Genomic DNA, 18751 nt, shown 5'->3' with positions numbered 1-18751 from the left:
TCTGTCAGATAAGCCAAGTATCCATTCTACTCCCTGTTGCTACCTTTTCTGGCTCAGAAAATAATTGATTTAATGGTTCATTTCACATTCTAGTGAAGATAGGATTTTATCAGATTGGCACTGCCCTATTCCAGAACATCCACCCCTTCCCAACAAACAATCTGCAAGGCAAATAAGAGTGTCTTGCATTTATAGTATTTAGAGAATTTTGCATCCTTAAGCCCTTGCTGATTTACAAGTTCCACATTGTAAAACTGAAACCGCCACTAACTTAGAAACCCTACCATATCTCTATAACTTCAGCCAACACTGAAATGCAGCTACCCCTATGTGAAATGCTGCAATTATTTTATAGCAACATTGCAAATGTGTACAACAAGTGAGGACAGAAAGTGAAGAATGTAAATATCTACAATGAAATTAGGAAAGCACACAGAAGTTAATATCTGTTCTCTCACAACAGGTGCTATGGAATATTTGAACAACAACAAATAGTTAGGGCCTTTTGGGTTTACATCTCTTCTGGTAAAATGGTACTTCCTGGAATACAGTGTTCCTTAACAACATACTGTGGTGTTACCTCAGGAATGTGCCAACTACCAAATCAACACCATTTTTGCAGAATCTGGATTTTTTCCTACATCAAGTGCTGATTAGGCTGCTGCATGATTCTGCATAGCCTGTGAAATCTGACACAATCATAGGCCAAGGGAGTTTGGTTCTACTAGAAGAGATTTTCTTCACCTGGATAATTGCGACAACCTCCTGCAGAGCAGCCTCTCACCCAACGCCCTTCATTAACTGAAACAGTCCAAGTTTGGAGCTTATCAGCCTCCAGAGTATCAGGTGTGAGGTTACAGATCTCCAGCTTTGTGAAGTACCTCATGAAATCGTCAAATGACATCCTAGAGAAGCAGGGAAGGGGAAAGGAGAAAATAATGGGTATCCAAAGAATAGGGCTGGACAGATAAGAAAACTTGGATTCTGGGTTCATATTGAAAATGGATCTCATAAAACCAATTTCCCCACCCCAAAATCTCAATCATACAAAACCAAATATAGGGAATTAAGTTAATAAAGATTAAAGATCACGCCAATTTCTGTGCCCACCTTGTGCACCACTTTGAAATTGTCCATATAATAGACACCGTCATTCCTATTAATATGGAAACTCAGCAGCTCTTTTTCTTCCTGGTTCCACCCTGGTCGCTGTTTGACAAGGGCAGACTAATTAGATTTATGATGTCCTAAAATGCTGTGTGTATGGAAAATCCAACTGAATTTCCTCACCCTCTTGTCCCACTGCTGGAAGGGCATGACCAGGTTGGCTTGGACATTGACAGTATGACTGTAGGAATCAAAAGCATGAGCTCAAGTAGTCAATTGCAATGTAAGTCTAAGGGTGACCTAGACTGATAAACACAAGTGATGTGGAAAAACACTGACTCCAAGAATTTACTGTACAGTGGAACTTGTCCAACAATTTTAACATAATTTTTCTGTTGCTAATAAGCCACTCTGTACAGTCTGAGAACATTATTTTATTTCCTAGACAAAGCTGCTATGGAAGTGATAAAAGCACCAGTGCTGTGGTTTGATTTGATTTCACTCTGCGATGTTGTGCTTCTGTAGCCTGCCTGAAATTTAAGGGATGCTTCAACGTTTTGATACTCAGTTTGTTTTTAAATACAGTTGTCTAGTTTGAGTTTCTGACTGTGTGATACTTTGCGAAACTTAATCCTGATGCCGGTGTATTATGTCACTTTTACTTTTCTATTAGAGAAAGGACTGAATCAGAAGTCTCTATCCATTCATTCTCATTTGTTGGGACATTGGAAATCTAAACTTGGATTAACTTTTGCAAATGAGTCAAACTAAAAACTGGATTAGGACACCCACAACTTTGGGATGTTTGAAATCTAGATCCAGATCTACTTCTGGATTTTGTGGCTTGACATCACCTCCCATTTATTTATATATTTACTTGGATTTATTTAAAAAAAAATCCTACACAAATTAAATTACTAATTTTTTTCTTCTAAAGATACAATAGATTTGTGCTACCCAGTTTTTCCTCATGATATTCTTTTTGAACATGCTTCTCTGTGTCTCCTACAGGTTCCATCTACACGTGAAACTGGGTGGGGGACGATTCCCAGCTTGAGTAGACATACTCATGCAATCTCTCTTTGAGCTAATGCTCTAAAAATAGTAGTGTAGCTGCAGTAGCATGGGCAGCAGCGACTGGTGGCACAGGCTAGCTGCCTGGATACATCTCCTCCCCTCCAGAACTTATTGGTACATACTCAAGGCAGCTTGCCCATGCTGCTCCTTGCCGCTGCCTGAGCTACTGGGGCTATACTTCTATTTTTAGCATGCTAGCTTGATGAGAGCTCCTGCAGATATGTTTACTCAAACTGCAAATCACACCTCCTGCTCCAGGTATAGATGTAGCCTTCTAGTGAATGTCTTCTGGAGGTGCAGCAGACAGAGAGATATTGGTTGCCCTAGAGATTTTATACTGATTACTTCAGTATCTTTTAACTCTTCCAATAATCTGGAAGTACAGAGAATAATCCCTCTGAAATTAAGTTTATTATTGTAGGGGACAGCAGATACTATTTTCTGGGCCAGAACGTACTAGGTTCATATAGGGAAATATTGCTCAGCACATAAATCTTGGTAGTCATTTGTTTATCTACAGAAACAGATTTAAATGACTGATCGCATCTTAATTATAAAATAGCATTAAAACATTCTGTGATTTTATTGTTTGATATTTACTGCTGCTCTGACATTTCTCTGTAGTCAGAACTTTATTTCCTGAGTCTATGCAGTCATAAGGAGATTAAATTTGGAGGCTGACAGTGCATAAATATATAATGATGATGTGTCACAGCGTGACGATGGAGAGTCATTATTGCACTGTTACAATATGAAGACCCAAATGTCTTTTTGTCACAAACTATATCACAACACGGTATCTCAATCTGTGCTCGCACACTGCAAATAACATTTATTGGTGCTTGCTGTCAAAGGTTTGTAGTGCTTATTGGATAGAAAAACAAAGCTGAAAAGCAGCTAAAATATTGTTTCCCTATTTAGTGTGGGGGCGATTCCTGCCCCTTTATTCATGGCCAGTGGAACCTACATGGTTCCACTGCGCAAGGGAGAGAGATGGCAAGATTTGGGGAGCCTCACAGGAGCACAGAACTCAGCTCCACAAGCTTCCTAACAGTCCATATGCAGGGTGTAGGCGGTGGTGAAGCCAGAGAATCTCTTGCCGTTCAGATTTTCCTATCATGACATCCCAATGAAGGAGACGATTCAGGGGCACCTGCAGCATCAAGTCAGCAAATATGGACAAATATGATTCTGTAGCCAATTAATGTTCTAGTGGGGAGGATTCCTTCCCCTTTATTCCCTCCACAAATTCACCTTGTGTCCAAATAGCTGTGCTGGGTAAGGCACTAGGCTGAAGGTTTGCTCCTTAGTTTCTGTCTACAGAGCAGCTGGGTATGCGTATGTGATTCCCAGTGCATGTAGCCAGGCTTATGCTAGGTCAGCTCAAACTAGCATGCTCAAAATAGCAGTGTGGATGTTGTGGCACTGGTGGTGGCTCAGATTAACTGCCTGAGCTCAGAGGCAGGAGGTTGGGCAGGCTTGCCCACAGGGGCTGCAATGTCCACACTGCTATTTTTAGTGCACTAGCTCAAGCTAAGCTGGCATGAGTCTGGCTACCCGTGCTGGGAATCACACCTATCCACAGACATACTCTGCACTGACATATCTCCCAAACACACCCTACACTGCATCACACCTTCCAGCTGAAGCACAGACATATCCTAAGGTCCTGATTTTCAGAAGTGCTCAGTGCCTGCACTGACTTCAGGAGGATTTGTGGGTGCTCAGCTATTCTGAAAAATCAAGTCAGAAAAAGTAGATCTTACGCTTTTTGGTGGTCTCTGAATTATGGGCAGAGTTGGTAGCATCACCTATTGTTCAGGTTGCCTGTCACTTCCCGTTTATATGACCCTGCTTTCAGTTGCTTATAACTTTGCCAAACTATATTCATTCAAGCTGAAGTTTTCCATGCCTCAGGCTGAATTTAGTTGGAAAATTTTGGCCAAAATGGTTCAGCTGTTTCCAAGAATGAGATTATGGAAAAAATTGTTTTGCCTACGTTTAAAAAAACAACAACAATCTGACATCCTTTTAGTTAGAAACTCAAGCACCTCTTTATTTTGGAACTTGAAATTTGGCAGCAGGGGAAAAGACTTGTCACGCTGGGGTCAGTGGTGTGCCTTGGGAAAAACACCCACATTTGGCCAAATTGTAAGTCTGAAAAATCTCAGTATGCACATGCTCATCAGAGCACTGGTAGCAAGAATGTCTGTGCAACCTTAACTTGTGGAGCTATGGTTCTTTTTAGCATCTCTAGGAACTCTCATGTGTACCCAGTCAGTCAAGCACAGACATGGAAGAACTTCAGGGAAAACACAACTTCTGAAATGGAAGAAGGTGTATCCTCACCAGAACTCCCCATCCTCTGCAATTCTGTACTGTAGTCGGATTTTCTCTGCTTTGTCAACGAAGTTCCATTCATCTGAACTGCAAAAGAACAAACAGGAATCTCTTGCACTTTGCAATATACAGTTATTTAAGAAATTGTTAATACTTTATTGTAAGCCCTACGGTGTACAAAGCCAATAGCTGGCACAAAAATTTCCAAATTCTTAATCATGTTACAGCCATGAATGGCAGTTTTTTCTGTTACTCCATCTGCAACCATCCTAGTCAGTTTCCCTCTTCCTGCTCCCATTAATGCTGATACTACAGACAAGTTTGATTCACTGTTCTTATTTTGTGCTATTGACTTTACCACAATCGCCACAAGTAGGCAGGTGCGCACACACTTCAGGTTTTAGTTTCCATTTCATGCGTATAGCACTCAGCAATCTGCTATACTGTCGCTATTTTGTCTGGGTCAGAGATGGAAAGTATTGCAAACTCCAGTCCTATTTTAAGAGCTATAGAGGCTCCTAACTGCAAAACTCAGTGAGAAATCTCATTCCTTTTTTCACACACTCTCTCAGATCCCCTTTCCTCCTGCTATTCAGTGCATTCATGGGCAGCACATGAACGACCCATTTGGGGAGGCTAGGCCCCACCCGTGCCCCTTCTGCCTGAGGCCCCTTCCCTGCCAGAACCCCAAGCCCCCCTTTGGGGCTGCTGTCCCCCCCGCCTCAGCCTCAGGCTGCCCCAACCTGCCCTCCCCAGTGCCCCCAGGCCAAGAGCACTGGGAGGGTGGCCCCAGCACTGGGCAGCTCAAGCATCGGCCCCAGCCGCCCCAAGTTCCAGGCTGCAGGCCAGCCCACCCTAGCCCCAGCCATAGCCCACTTTGGGGAAGAGGAGCAGCCTGGGCTGGGGCCATGGGGGAAGAGCGGGAAGCACAAGGCCACCTTGAGTGGAAGGTGGAGCGTGAGCAGGGCCATGCCTGGTTGTTTGGGGAGGCTTAGCCTCTCCTCACCTGCAGGACCGGTGCTAGGGTTTTGAGCGCCCTAGGCAGACGGCAATTTCGCCGCCCCGTGCGCTGGTCCCGCGGCTCCGGTGGAGCTGCTGCAGTGGTGTCTGCGGGAGGTCCACTGGAGCCACGCAAGCAGCTGACCATCTGCAGGCACGACTGCTGCAGCTCCACAGGAGCTGCCTGCTGCCCCCTCCGGACACCCTGGACTGCCGGCTGCCGCGGCGGCACCCTGACCCAGGGTCAGAGCGCTGCCGTGGCAGCCGGCACCCTGGGGTTTCCCTGACCCAGGGGACCACCTGGGCTGCTGGCTGCCATGGAGGTGCCCTGACCCAGGGGACACCCTGGACTGCAGGCTGCCGGGGCGGCGCCCTGACCCGGGGGACATCCTGGGCTGCCGGCTGCCACAGAGGTGCCCTGACCCAGGGGACCCCCTGGGCTGCCGGCTGCCACGGTGGCGCCCTGACCCAGGGGACACCCTGGCCTGCCGGCTGCCGTGGCGGCGTCCTGACCCAGGGGACACCCTGGACTGCCGGCTGCCGAGGCGGCGCCCTGACCCAGGGGACACCCTGGGCTGCCGGCTGCAGTGGCGGCGTCCTGACCCAGGGGACACCCTGGACTGCCGGGTGCCGAGGCGGCGCCCTGACCCAGGGGACACCCTGGGCTGCCGGCTGCAGTGGCGGCGTCCTGATCCAGGGGATACCCTGGGCTGCCGGCTGCCGCCGGCAGCTCAGATTCCCTCTCCGTCCCAGCAGCAGCGGCTGTTCAACCATTTAAAAAAAATTTGTGGGCACTTTTTGGCCCCCTCAAATCTCGGCGCCGTAGGCAACCGCCTAGTCCGCCTAAATGGTTGCACCGGCCCTGCTCACCTGGGATGTCCGTTTCCCAGGGATGGCTTTAGGTATTTTGCCACCCCAAGCATGGCAGGCAGGCTGCCTTTGGCGGGTTGCCTGAGGGAGGTCCCCGGTCCCGCGAATTCGGTGGCAGCCTGCAGGAGGTCTGCCGAAGCCGTGGGACCAGCGGACCCTCTGCAGGCATGCTACCAAAGGCAGCCTGCCTGCTGCCCTCACAGCGACCGGCAGAGAGCCCCCCGCGGCTTGCTGCCCCAGGCACGCGCTTGGTGTGCTGGTGCCTGGAGCTGCCCCTGCCATTTCCCATGAGTGCATTAGAAGATTACCTCCCATTCCAGGTCCCAGTCTTGTCTATGTCTGCAACAGAACTCAATAGGGCAGGAGAAGCTCTTGGCTGAACTATTAAGCCATGCTCTTTCCTCTCTCCCTATCATCAAGATTCCCTTTCCCTAGTAGATTTCATATTTTCTTAAAATCTTGTCTTGCTTAAAGTAATCCCCCAGCTAAGCACTCAGTGCAGCCTCCAGAAAAATAGATGCGTTCATATTCCAAGTACGGGTGCCAGTACTAGAGCACAGCCACTGCATATACCTCATTTTAGTCTTAGGATGCAATCACAGAACAAGCACAATGTGTTTTTTAACCCCACCCTATAGATTCCTGGGTTTGCTTTTCACCTACTTGTCACTCCAGGCTCCTTTCCATTCCACCTGTCCCCAGGGGTTCCTTAGCCGCACTAGCTTTATTTTTCCTGCTTTAAATGATGTCTTGTTGAAAAAGAAAATACGATTGAATGAATTAATTAGTCTCATATGGGCTCAGAGGGAAATGTACTGCCTGTTGAATCACTCATGCTCACTTCCTGCAGCACTTATGTATTCCGTAGAGGTCTCCTACCCCGCAGTGATCTGATGCTCTCCCAGCATAGGCAGCGTGGCTGCTGGCACACTGGAGTTCTCTTTGTGCCAATATCCCTTGGTTTAATTGCTGTGCATTATCTTCCCTTTCCCCATCCCCTAGCCAAGATCCCAATGGGTTTCTAACTCTTCAAGAAAACTTGTATAATTTAAATGTTTATTTTGTTTACAAAAACCCATAACTCTTATTTTCTCCCCGTTTTGACATATTGCTTGGCTGTCCTAAACAACAGTTTCTTCCTACCTGTAAGAAAGAATGAATCCATACATACCTCTTCCACTGCAGTAACTGAATAGGCATGTCCTTTGACTAGCCCACAAGTCATGCGTGTCTCAAGCTGCATTGGGACTATAGTCTGTAAAATATGGAATGAAAACAGTAAGAAGTACATAACAGACCCATTCCTATACAGGAGCACCGCCAGCTTTTTTGCCGCCCTAGGCAGCGGAAGGTCCCGACCCCGAAATGCCACCCCTGACCGAGGCGGCGGAAGGTCCCGCTCCTGAAATATTGCTGACGACCGGGGCAGCCGAAGATCCAGCCACCGCGGTCGCCGCCCCCCAAATGTTAGTGCCCTAGGCTACCACCTCGGTTGCCTAATGGGTTGCACTGGCCCTGTTCCTATACTTAAAGCAGCCATGTTCTCCCTCTGCACCACACTAGGTCACCAAATATGTCACTTTGAAACTGGGACAATGACCATTTCCTTCTATGTCATAGGATCATAGATGTTAGAGTTGGAGGATACCCATAAATCATAGAGTTAATCTAACTGCCAGGTTAGGTTATAATCTGTCCCTAAGAGAGGCTGTACCAGATACAGACCAATGTACCAAAGGATGTGGTGGATTATCCATCACCTGAAATCTTCAAATCAAGAATGGATGTCTTTCTTAAAAAATGTTGTAACTCAATCATAAAATATGAGCTTGATGGAGGAATTACTGGGTAAAATACTTTGACCTGTGTCATATAGGAGGTTAGACTAGTGATCCCTTCTGCACTCAAAAGTCAATGAATTTATGAAACAGAATAAACTGATTTAATTTTTTTTATCAATGCTAATGTTAAAATGATCTAATACACAGGTTAAGAGTTTCTATATATCTGGGTATAATGCTTAAATTATCCAAAAGTACAAAGTTTGGTTTTAAAAGTCATAAAATATATAGTACATAATCTTTCCAAATTAAGGTTAATAAATGTAGACTAATAATTCCCATAGTCCAGTGTGTGATTGGGCAGAGTGCGCACATCTGGAAGCTCTTCTCTCCATCTCTGAAGATGACTGAATATGCATTTTAATGCATATTCAAGCAGGGAGTCTTGTTCATTAACACTCTATAGGAATTAATGAGGGATCTAAACCAAAATCCTAGATCTAACCACATCACAAACTTTGGTAAAGCTCATATTCTGATCTGAACTTTGTGGCTCAGGGTCATCACTAGTCTGAATATACATTTGGTAGTGTCAAAAGGTAGCACTGTTGCTCTGGATCTGGAGATTGAGCACGTATTCCCTGCCAAGAAATACCTGATTGTGCTCAGCCACAGCCTGGGCCGAAGAGTTACCTCACTAATTTGCATTGGTAACTGCAAGAGTCACTGTAAATTTTGCCATCTAGTAGGAGTAAGTGAATGAAAACAATAGGGACCATTAATAATTAAATCACAAAATGTACTTTGCTCATTTATTTTTAGTTTAGTTTACTGGTTTATGGGAACACCTCATAATGCACTAGTATTTTTCCTACAGTATATTTACTCAAAATAATTAAATCTAATCAATATGAAGTTTCTCTACAGTTTCTGCTATTCAATCTTTGCTGAGAGGTGACAAAGTGGCAATTTTTTTATTGGATTAGCAGGTTTCTACTGCATATCCATTAGTAACATCAGAACCATTAGAAACATCAGAGTCAATAACACTACATATTAGAATTCTCTTAATTTTATACCATCCTGTGCTTTTATACTGACAGTATTAAAATGTCTTATGTTATACTCTGTTCCCACTTATGTATATTAACATGTATTCTCACTTTCTTTGTAGATTACATATTTCAAAATGATTTATAACAGCCATGCTTTAAAAAAAGTCAGACCAATTGAGTTTCAAGAATGATGTGCTCGGGTAGAGTCTCAACCTACAGATGCTTAGGTCTCCTGAGAGATACTTTGAGGCATTAACCAGCAATTCAGGTACCTGACATGTTTTTATTTCTAAAGCTGAGGATATCCATGTATTGGAAAGAGAGAGAATTGAAGAGAGGATTATAATGGATATAAGCAACAAAAAGAAAGGCCAGGTGATCAAATTCCTATGTATGAAATGAAATATGAACCTTTCCCCTCCTCCTTCACTATTTTTGTCACTGGAAAGGAACCTGAAATCACAGTAGTATAACAATATATCATGCATGAGGATTGCATGCATATGCCAAAAGCCATTCATGCATTAGATAAGATAGATAAGACATGGAGAATTTGTTGAGTCAGGTACCATGATAATGTGTCTGATACAAATAACAAGATAGAACGAACCCAGCTGTCAAAATTATTTTCCATTATTTCCCTTCTGTGTCCATTTCCTCTTTCCCTCTTTCCTTTTTTAAAACTTTAATATTCTTCCCATCTAACTTCCTCTCCAGCTCTCATCTTTTCATTTCTCTAGCCCCTCAATTTTTTTTTGTTTTCCTCCCCTCGGCAATTCCCCCCTTTTACAATTTTTAAATTCTCATGTTGCTCCTGCCACTAGTCCACTGGTTCCCATCTCTGCTAAACTGACTCTTTAGGAGACAGCGCTTTCAGCCAGTGACTTCCCAGTATCACGGCTTTGGACGGTGGTGGCTCAGCAGTGTAGCACCCAGCCAAACAATATAGCAAAAGGAATGGCAACTTCAGGAATAATTTTGTGAACTTCTGCTAGTGTGTGGTACCAGAGGAGGAACTCTGGTACAGTGCCAGATGAATAGGCACAGTTTCGACAGCCTGTGCTCGGAAACTAGGAGGGTAATTTGTACAGGAGCCAAGAATACTTGCAAGGAATTGCATACTTTGTATACATTCGTGTTCTTCCCCAAGGAATTGCATCATTTTGCAAGACTGAAAACTGATGTCAAACAGGAAAAGTTTTATTTCTCCTTCTGTCCTTCTGTTAACTTCTAAATTAATCTGTCTCTTTTGCATTCACAGCAGAAGTATTACAAACGAGTTTTAGGCTCTATAATATTATATAAATGGACAAGCATCATTTACTTTATCACTGAAAGGCAGCAGAAAATGACAGAAAAATGAGACAGAGATGGAAGAAGAGAAGCTTAATTAGGGAACTTCCATTTTCCTTCATTACATATCAGAGGTTCTGCTCTTTTATCTGTAGGCCTGAGGAGTGAGTATTGGTACTGTTTAACAGTGAAATGGGGAAGGACAGCAAGTCTCTCTTTTATCCAGTAGTTGGATGATTCTATCTTAAACCTTTTGAGCATTCCTCACTCTGTTTTTCTTGAAATCCCCCAACCTTTATCACCCAAATGGATTTCCATATTCTGAATTTTTTCATCACTCGTGTAGTCTTTGATGTGTTTCTCTCTTGCCCTCCAGTGGTTTTTATAGGGCTGAATTGTTCCAAGCAGCCCTCTGTCTGTCTCTGTGGTATTTCCTTACTCTAGCTGTTTCTGAGGACCTTACACATCTGTGCACAGAACTCCCTTAATACTCCACATATTAAAATGAGGTATACAGCAGCTCTTACTTATGGATTGAGGGCTCTCTAGAGCCTTTACTTTGGTACAGGTGGAGATCTTGTGTCCCTCTAATCTTTCTTTCTTTACGTTTTCCATTCCACCATCCCTTCCAAACAAGGGACTTCATTAATGAATCTGCAGATGTTGTGCACTTATCATTTTGTAGGCATAAGCCATCCAATTCCATAAGTAAAACATTTCATTAACTGAACTATTACCTATTTTTCATGCAAAAATGTGGATTTTTGCAAAAGCAAATTAATGCATCTACACAATTTGTGGGTGCATTAATGGAAGCCTGCTGAAAATTTGTGCCTAAGTGTTGTGTAGTTAACAAAGGGTTAAACAGTGACATAGTCAGGGCCAGCTCCAGGCACCAGCTCAGCAAGCAGGTGCTTGGGGCGGTCAAGGGGAAGGGGCGGCATGTCGGGCTCTTTGGTGGCGGGTCCCTCAGTCCCTCTCGGAGGACCTGCCGCCGAAGAAGAAAGCTGCAAGGTGGAGCTACCTCCGAAGTGCCGCCGATTGCAATCATGGCTTTTTTTTTCCCCTTCCACTGCTTGGGGCAGCAAAAACCTTGGAGCCAGCCCTGGACATAGTACTGTTATTAGGAGGGAGAAGTTGAGTGCACACTTCCTGACACTTTTTGTTGCTGCTTCTCTAGTAGGAGCAAGTTGTTCACACAAGTTCTAAGCTGTGATCTTAACTGACAGCTGCCTCTCTGGATGCTAACATAGCCTTGGGAGAATTATACCTGTCGCTGCATCTTGAGAGGATTGAAATCATTTAGTACCTAAGAACGCGCAGACACCCAATGCTTTTTAGAACAATTTTTTAGTTCTTTTCAGCTGATATGGTATAACTCAATGCAATGTGTAAGGGATTTCAAAACACAGATGCTGTGCTTTTCTAACTGGTATGGTTACAGGGAGAAGAGTTATGAGGCAGGGGACAGTCATTGCTTGAGGCATACAAACCCAGGCTGGCCTTTCATCTGTGCCTTGGAAATCTAGAGTTGAGTCAGTCCTCGGCATGCTATTCACATTCTTCACCATTTGGGCAATTAATTTCCCAAGATCAGTTTGAGGAGCAGTCCCGTATGAGAAGCCCATATTGTCCTGGTACAGAAAATGGGAGAAAGAAGTGGTACATGGGAAGTGAATTAGTGAAGAAAGAAAGTAGGAGAAAAGGGAAAATGAAAGAAAAATGAGAAAGAAATGGAAGAAGAGAAGCTTAGTTAGAGAACTTCCATTCTCCTTCATTACATACCAGAGGTTCTGCTCTTTTATCTGTAGGGCTCAATGACACTAGAGCTCTAGTGCTACTACGGTAGCTCCATAGTCCTGAACTCATATTGAAATGAGCTGTGCCTCTAACTACTGTGACAGACTCAGTTCCGCACAAAGGTCAAAGAGAAATGGGAGACTTGTCATTAGAGAGCACATCACTCTACTTACTTCAGAAAAGCCATACGTTGCTCCCCACTTCTGTTCCACCTCAGTGAGAGCACCTCCTTCCAAAAAGACATGGCAGCGCCCGATCTGCTTACCTTCATTTGTGTGGGAGATACTATGTCACCATGCAATTATGTCGCATTAGGCAATGAAGTCATGGCCACAAATGACTACATGAGGCAATATGGCAGTGTGGTGCAACAAAAGGTTAAAGTCCTGAGAATCTTCTCCAGAAGATGTTTCAGAACCCAAGCCCACCAAAATGTGTACTTTTCCTTCTTTTTTTCTGTTTTAACCTCTGCAACTAATGGTTCTGGAAAATCAGAACTTCATGAGATAGTTGGGAACCTTGCAGAAAAAGTCAAGTGGACTTATATAAAGTAATTAATTTGACTCCTCTTTCTTTCTCCGCCCCCTCCATTTGTATGTACTTAGCTTGCAATTGTAATTCTTTCACTTATAAGTTTTGTTTATTTTTGTTCTTGTTTCAGCGTCACTTTTCTGGAAGATAAATCAATACTGGTGGCAGTGCATTAATATGCCCCTTTCCCTATTGGATCTATTTCCTCTGGCATCAGGGCCAGAATATGGGTTTGATCTTTTCAGGTTTTAAGAAAATTAATGCCTAAGAAATACTGTGCTGATTAATATTGCTTTAAACTTCTATAGCTAGCTAGTGCTCTCTCTCTCTCTCACACACACACAAGCAGCGTATGAAGGCAGCATATTCTAAAGGATAGACATGACTCAGGAGTCTCAGATTCTATTTCCAACTATGCCACTGGCCTGCTGGGTGACCCTGAGCAAGTCACGCCCACCTCTCTGTGCCTCGATTTCCCATCTGTAAAATGGGGGTGATGATACTGACATCTTTTGTAATGCACTTTGAGATCTAGGGATGCGATGTGCTATATAAGAGCTAGGTGTTAGTATTACTAACATTAATAAGTTTATCCCCACAACACCCCCGCCACATAGATATTCTAACATCTGTTTTACAGATGGGCAAATGGAGGCACAAGGGATTAAGTGACTTGCCCCGAGTCACACAGCTGGGGCCTCTCCTGTAAGCTGTTGTGCACAGCAGACTCCTCTGCCCTTGTGGAACCCACTGAAGTCAGTGGGGTTCCGTGTGGGTGTAGGAATCCACTGGTGCAGAGCAACTCACAGGATAAGGGCCTGAAGTCACAGAGTTGGGAACAGAGTAGATGTCTTCTAGCTCACAGTCCCTTGCTCGGACTGCAAAACTGGGCTTCTTTCCTTACTCCTTGTGGGGCAAATCTTGAGGCCTTAATTTAGTCCATATTTAAGGCAATTTCCAATGACCACAGTGGGAGTTGGTCTGCATATGAACTGAATGAAAACTGAGTAAAGACCTCAGGATTTAGGTCACTATTCTTTATAAGCTATAATAAAGCTAAACATTTCCAATACAACAGAAGCCTGAGGCAAAGAGGACATCTTCTGAACATCTCATGTTCTTTGGGTGTGGACACTTTTTGTCAATTTCCCAAGAGCCAGTCACCAATAACATATAGGAAGTTCCCACCTTTCGTGGTGGAGTTTCTAGGTGAGACCTAACAGAGATTCTCTGGTCCTAGAAATAGACTTGTGCTATGTCAGTTTAGGAAAGCACTTACAAAGACATCTGTGATTGTCCCCTGATTTAGAAACCCACCTCCTTTGCAATCCAGTATGCCTTATCCACAGTGTTCACATGGACTTACATCAATGGAGCAGGCCATGAGTGATCCTCTGTCCTTGGCATGTTTCATGATCTTGTATATATCTTTGGGGGCATCTTTTATCTCATAGAACTCTGTCACGCCTCCTGTGAAATCCTCCATGGCCTCTGTGGTATTGCCTCCTTTCAAAGCCTCATAGGACCCATGGAGTCTTGGGAAGGAGAAAAAAAAGTTATGCTATAAACAGTCCTGGTTCTACTTCATCAGTTTGGCAAAAGTCATGTTGAAAAGTTTTAATAATTTCAATGTGGGTCACCCACACATGCCTACAAAAGTAAGTTGTGTGGTTTTTTAGAACTAATTGCTGACATCTGGTTAAGTGGTAGGCCAAACTTGGAAACTACTCTACAGCTTATTACATCTTACCCCAAGTCTAACCCACTAGAGTTAACTACATGAAAACCACGGGAAAATGTTGTTTACATGTATATATTTTCAAAGAGGACCTTCTTCAAGAAAAATCCAACACAATTTCTTCATTATGGCTTGTCTCCAGCAGAGACTTATGTTAACTCTGGTATATAGACAGATCATCACCTCCCCACACACAGCATATAACGTAAGGCTAGTGGAGGTGCACTGCAATTCTAAAGCATTCCTTTACTTTGCATAGGCTTTTTCCAGCAGAGCACTCCAGAATTCATTGCGCTGGGACGATTTGGTGAAGACCAGCTGGTTGTTATATGTTGGTAAACAGTCATCAATGACAACGTCCACCCAGTTTCCATAGCGCCAGAACTGAATAAAAGCAGACAGAAAAATGTATTAGTGAGTATGGTGGGAGTGAAATCTGGCTTAAGAGTTTGAAAAGCCATGAGGCAAGGGAAGTCCAGTAGCTAAGTACTGTTATGAATTTGATCCATTTCCTTAACACTTTTGGAGATCTCTGCTATGCGTTTGAGACCTGATTTCCAGAAGTGCTGAGTACCTACAACCCTAATTTATGTCAGTGGGAGCTCAACCTTGGTGTTAGAAGACTAAGAGACATAATATTTAGATGGTTACCAAATGCAAATTCAAAGTGAGGCTCTCCTTCATGCACCATGCCCTTTCGGCCACCCACCCAAAATGTCCATCTTAGTCCACACCACCCTCTCTTTACCCTTCCTACCCTAATTTCTGAAGTGTCTACTATGACGAACTGGGAAAGTTCTTAATGTTTTTTCTGAATACTGTGTTGGTGCCTCAGTGTCCCCATGGCAGTTCTTAAGTATCTGGCAGAGCAAAGGGCCAGTGCACCTAAATGCCTGACACTCTGTCTCCTAGCAACTGATGGCCTGGGCCCCTCCTCTGCAAAGGTGCCAGCTGAAGGTGTTGGAGACAAAGGGATCAGGTGACCTCCTGGCCCGGGAAAGGGGCTGAGGAGAGAGGAGGGGCTGGGAGGGGTTGTTAGTCTGGAGCTGACTGAGGGCAGACGTGGGGTCTGGCTCACTGACCCCCAGAATGGACCCGGCTGAGGGGTCCGGTTCTCTGTACCTACAAGCTCTGTTTTAGACCCTGTTCCTGTCATTGAATAAACCTCTGTTTTACTGGCTGGCTAAGAGTCACGTCTGACTGCAAAGTGGGGGTGCAGGACCCGGTGGCTTCCCCAGGACCCCGCTGGGGTGGACTCGCTGTGGGAAGCGCACGGAGGGGCAGAGGATGCTGAATGCTCCAAGGAGAGACCCAGGAGGTGAAGCCGTGTGAGCTTCTTGCCCTGAACAAGTCTGCTCCAAGGGAGAGGAGGCTCCCCAAAGTCCTGACTGGCTTGGTGGGGAGCAGTTCCAGAGCATCGCCCGGGGACTCCGTGACATCTACCTCCTCCTCTCCTGGAAGCCTGAGTCTTCCCTGAGTAGCAGCAACGGCTTCTGTGTGGCCCTGTAACTTGCAGACCCCCAAACACTGCCAAGATTGCTGGGTTGGCTTTTCGGCCATGTGGAGCAGCATGGAGGACCTTGTGCTGCACTAGTCTTGTGTTGTGATAGAATAAAGAACTTCAGTTTCCTGTAGTCTCTCACACTTTCACAGTAATCACACATCCATCCAGACTGCAAACAGGAAGGTGTGGGGAGAGGTTGAGAAAAGACGTTGTAAAACTGCAGTGACAGTTGCAAGTGTGGTAGCTGGACTGAGTTCACTCATACAACACATACAGCCCTGCATAGAGTGTTTTCAGGGGTAGGATTACAGGTAATGTAGAAAACAATAAATCAATCAGTGAATAATCAATTATTTTACAATATGTCTCCAATAGAGACCAGCTATTTGAGGGACTAAAAATAGGCCCCCTTTCCAGCTAACAGTTTATCTATAGTTCATGTAGTGGGCAGCATGGGACAGCTGAGCAATGGGAGGGAACACCTGTTGCTCTCTCTTACTGATGGGGCATATTAATTTGCAAATGTTTCAGTGGTGATTTAATGCTCCTCAATTACTGTGGCAGGTTGCTTGTTCTGTGATTCTCCTAGAATAATCTGGCATGGTGGAATTTATTTCCTATATCTCTCCCCCTTGTCACTTGCTCTGTCATCAGATAGATGAGACAAAGGGAACACTTTCTTCCTGGACTGTCAGAGCAACAAGTGCTCCATCTATCTCCCTGGATAATACCACTGCCACTCTACATGCTGCTCTTGGAAAGGACTCACCTGGAAGTGAAAGATCCCAGCATAGTTTTTTATGAAGGTCTGATCATGAGGTATTACTCGGCAGAGTAGCTTTTCATTCAGCGTCAGGCAAGCAATGGCAGCTAGGAACCAGCAGTCACCTGTAAACAAGCAGAAGCAGCAGACAAAATGAAGGGTCAAAGACATTAGGGCAAAGTCCTATGAGACAAGTGGTCCTTCTCTTCCAGCCACTAGAGCGTTTTGTGTGTATTGTGATGTATTTTAGTACATGGATAGCACATTCATATTATTGTATTAGGGAAGTGCCCATTAGCATGAATCAGGATTGGCGCTCCACTTGCTAAACACGCTACAAACATAGAGGGGGTATGATCCCTGCCCCAAAGGACTGAGGGGAGTCTGAGTTGGTATAATTGACACTTACACAAATTCACAAATCCTTAGCGTCTAGTACTCCTTTATTCTGTGAGGTTGTTCTAGCCTACACTGGCTGCAATGTCCAAACTCAGAACTGCCAGACCACAAAGTGCTCCAGCCATGCCTTATTGCAGTAGAATGCCTGCTGGGCCAAGCTGGGGGGCAGGAATAGGTGAAATACAGCTGGCTATGTTGGCTTTACAACAACTGGGAAGTCACCAATCCAAACTGAATTCCCAGCTGACTGTTAAAGACAGCCTTCTGTGCTAAGACAGAGCAGGGCAGAGGATCTGTCCCTCGATCTGACATTGGTGCATTTCTGGCTATGTTTTACATTTTGCTTTTCCATTCTCAGGGCAACATTCCAGTTCTGCTTATCCTATTATTGTGAGGTTTATTTGCTGCTTTATCATACTGAAAAAACTCTTCTCATTTCAAGCCTGTGTCCATGTTTGCAAATTCTATTCTTATGATTTTTGAAAGTTACATTTTAAAATAATAAACTTTATGTTGAGGCTTACTACCTCAGTGATGAGCTCTATGGGGCAGCAACTATTTTCAAACTACTTGTGTGTACAGCCCGTAGTGCGCGCGCGCGCGCGCACACACACACACACACAAAATCTTCAATTCTTCCATGCTGCCCGTACTTCTTAAACAAACTCTCTGTCCCAGGGCACCAGGCTCGCACTTTCTTCTTTTTCGTCCTCAAAACTTACTCTTCCATCAAGCCTCAAAACTCAAACCCATCAGACCATTACATTAAAAAAATACACACACACACAGCTAGAACCATCCTGTAACCTCTATACATATTGTGTTGCCTGTGTAAATTGTAAGGCCTTGGGGACAGGGACTTGACTTTTTAAAAAATTGGTCCTGTTCAGGATTGAGCATACTGTCAGCATGTAAAAATAACAAACAGCTGTCTGTTATGGTAGAAAACATAGGAATAAAACACCCATTAGGTTCATTTCATCTTCTCTGGAGCAATTGTCCCTGAAGTCCTGCAGAATAGTAGGGAATTATTTAATATAATGGCCTGGTTGGTTATTACATCATCAACAATTTAAAACAAGCAAAAAATCTTGATCTTACAAATTTATCAAAACTATGGAGTCACAGCTGATGTTGTCAGGGCTGTGGAAAACTCATAGAGCATTGGTTTCTGATTTTGCTGAATTGAATCTGTGAGCTTGTGAAAGGAAAACATGGCGCCTTTGGAACAATGCCTGTTGGGAGTCATGGGGAGGGTAGAGGTAGGATCACTTGGCCTAACCTTTGTCTGTGTTGTATGAAGTGATGAAGGGGTGAGGCAGAAACTAAATCATTTCAAAGAGAAATGCTGCCTGAACCGTCCTAGTTCTTATACTTCCTCTTTCACCCAAATGGTGATTTGCAGTGTGGGTATGGGTATCTGAGGACCCCCTGCCTCCTAATCAACTAAAAGGGAAATAAAGTTGATGGTTATTCTGTATTTAATTGTGTTAG

The 18751-nt window shown here is 44.3% G+C and overlaps 1 protein-coding gene across 1 annotated transcript in view; it reads right to left on the bottom strand.

Moving 5' to 3' along the window:
• Positions 1 to 18751, bottom strand: part of CAPN3 (calpain 3) — a 66615-nt gene that overhangs the window by 29541 nt on the left and 18323 nt on the right. Inside the window, exons 3-10 of the mRNA XM_030559584.1 lie at positions 16865 to 16983; positions 14842 to 14975; positions 14220 to 14388; positions 12016 to 12156; positions 7565 to 7648; positions 7057 to 7142; positions 4534 to 4611; positions 745 to 905 (exon numbers count right to left, since the gene is read on the bottom strand). Coding sequence (XP_030415444.1) covers positions 745 to 905; positions 4534 to 4611; positions 7057 to 7142; positions 7565 to 7648; positions 12016 to 12156; positions 14220 to 14388; positions 14842 to 14975; positions 16865 to 16983 — 972 coding nt within the window. The remainder of the gene's footprint in view (positions 1 to 744; positions 906 to 4533; positions 4612 to 7056; positions 7143 to 7564; positions 7649 to 12015; positions 12157 to 14219; positions 14389 to 14841; positions 14976 to 16864; positions 16984 to 18751) is intronic.

This window comes from Gopherus evgoodei, chromosome 4 (genome assembly GCF_007399415.2).
Source record: "Gopherus evgoodei ecotype Sinaloan lineage chromosome 4, rGopEvg1_v1.p, whole genome shotgun sequence".
NCBI classification, from domain to species: Eukaryota; Metazoa; Chordata; order Testudines; family Testudinidae; genus Gopherus; species Gopherus evgoodei.
This window is presented reverse-complemented; position numbering and strand designations above follow the sequence as displayed.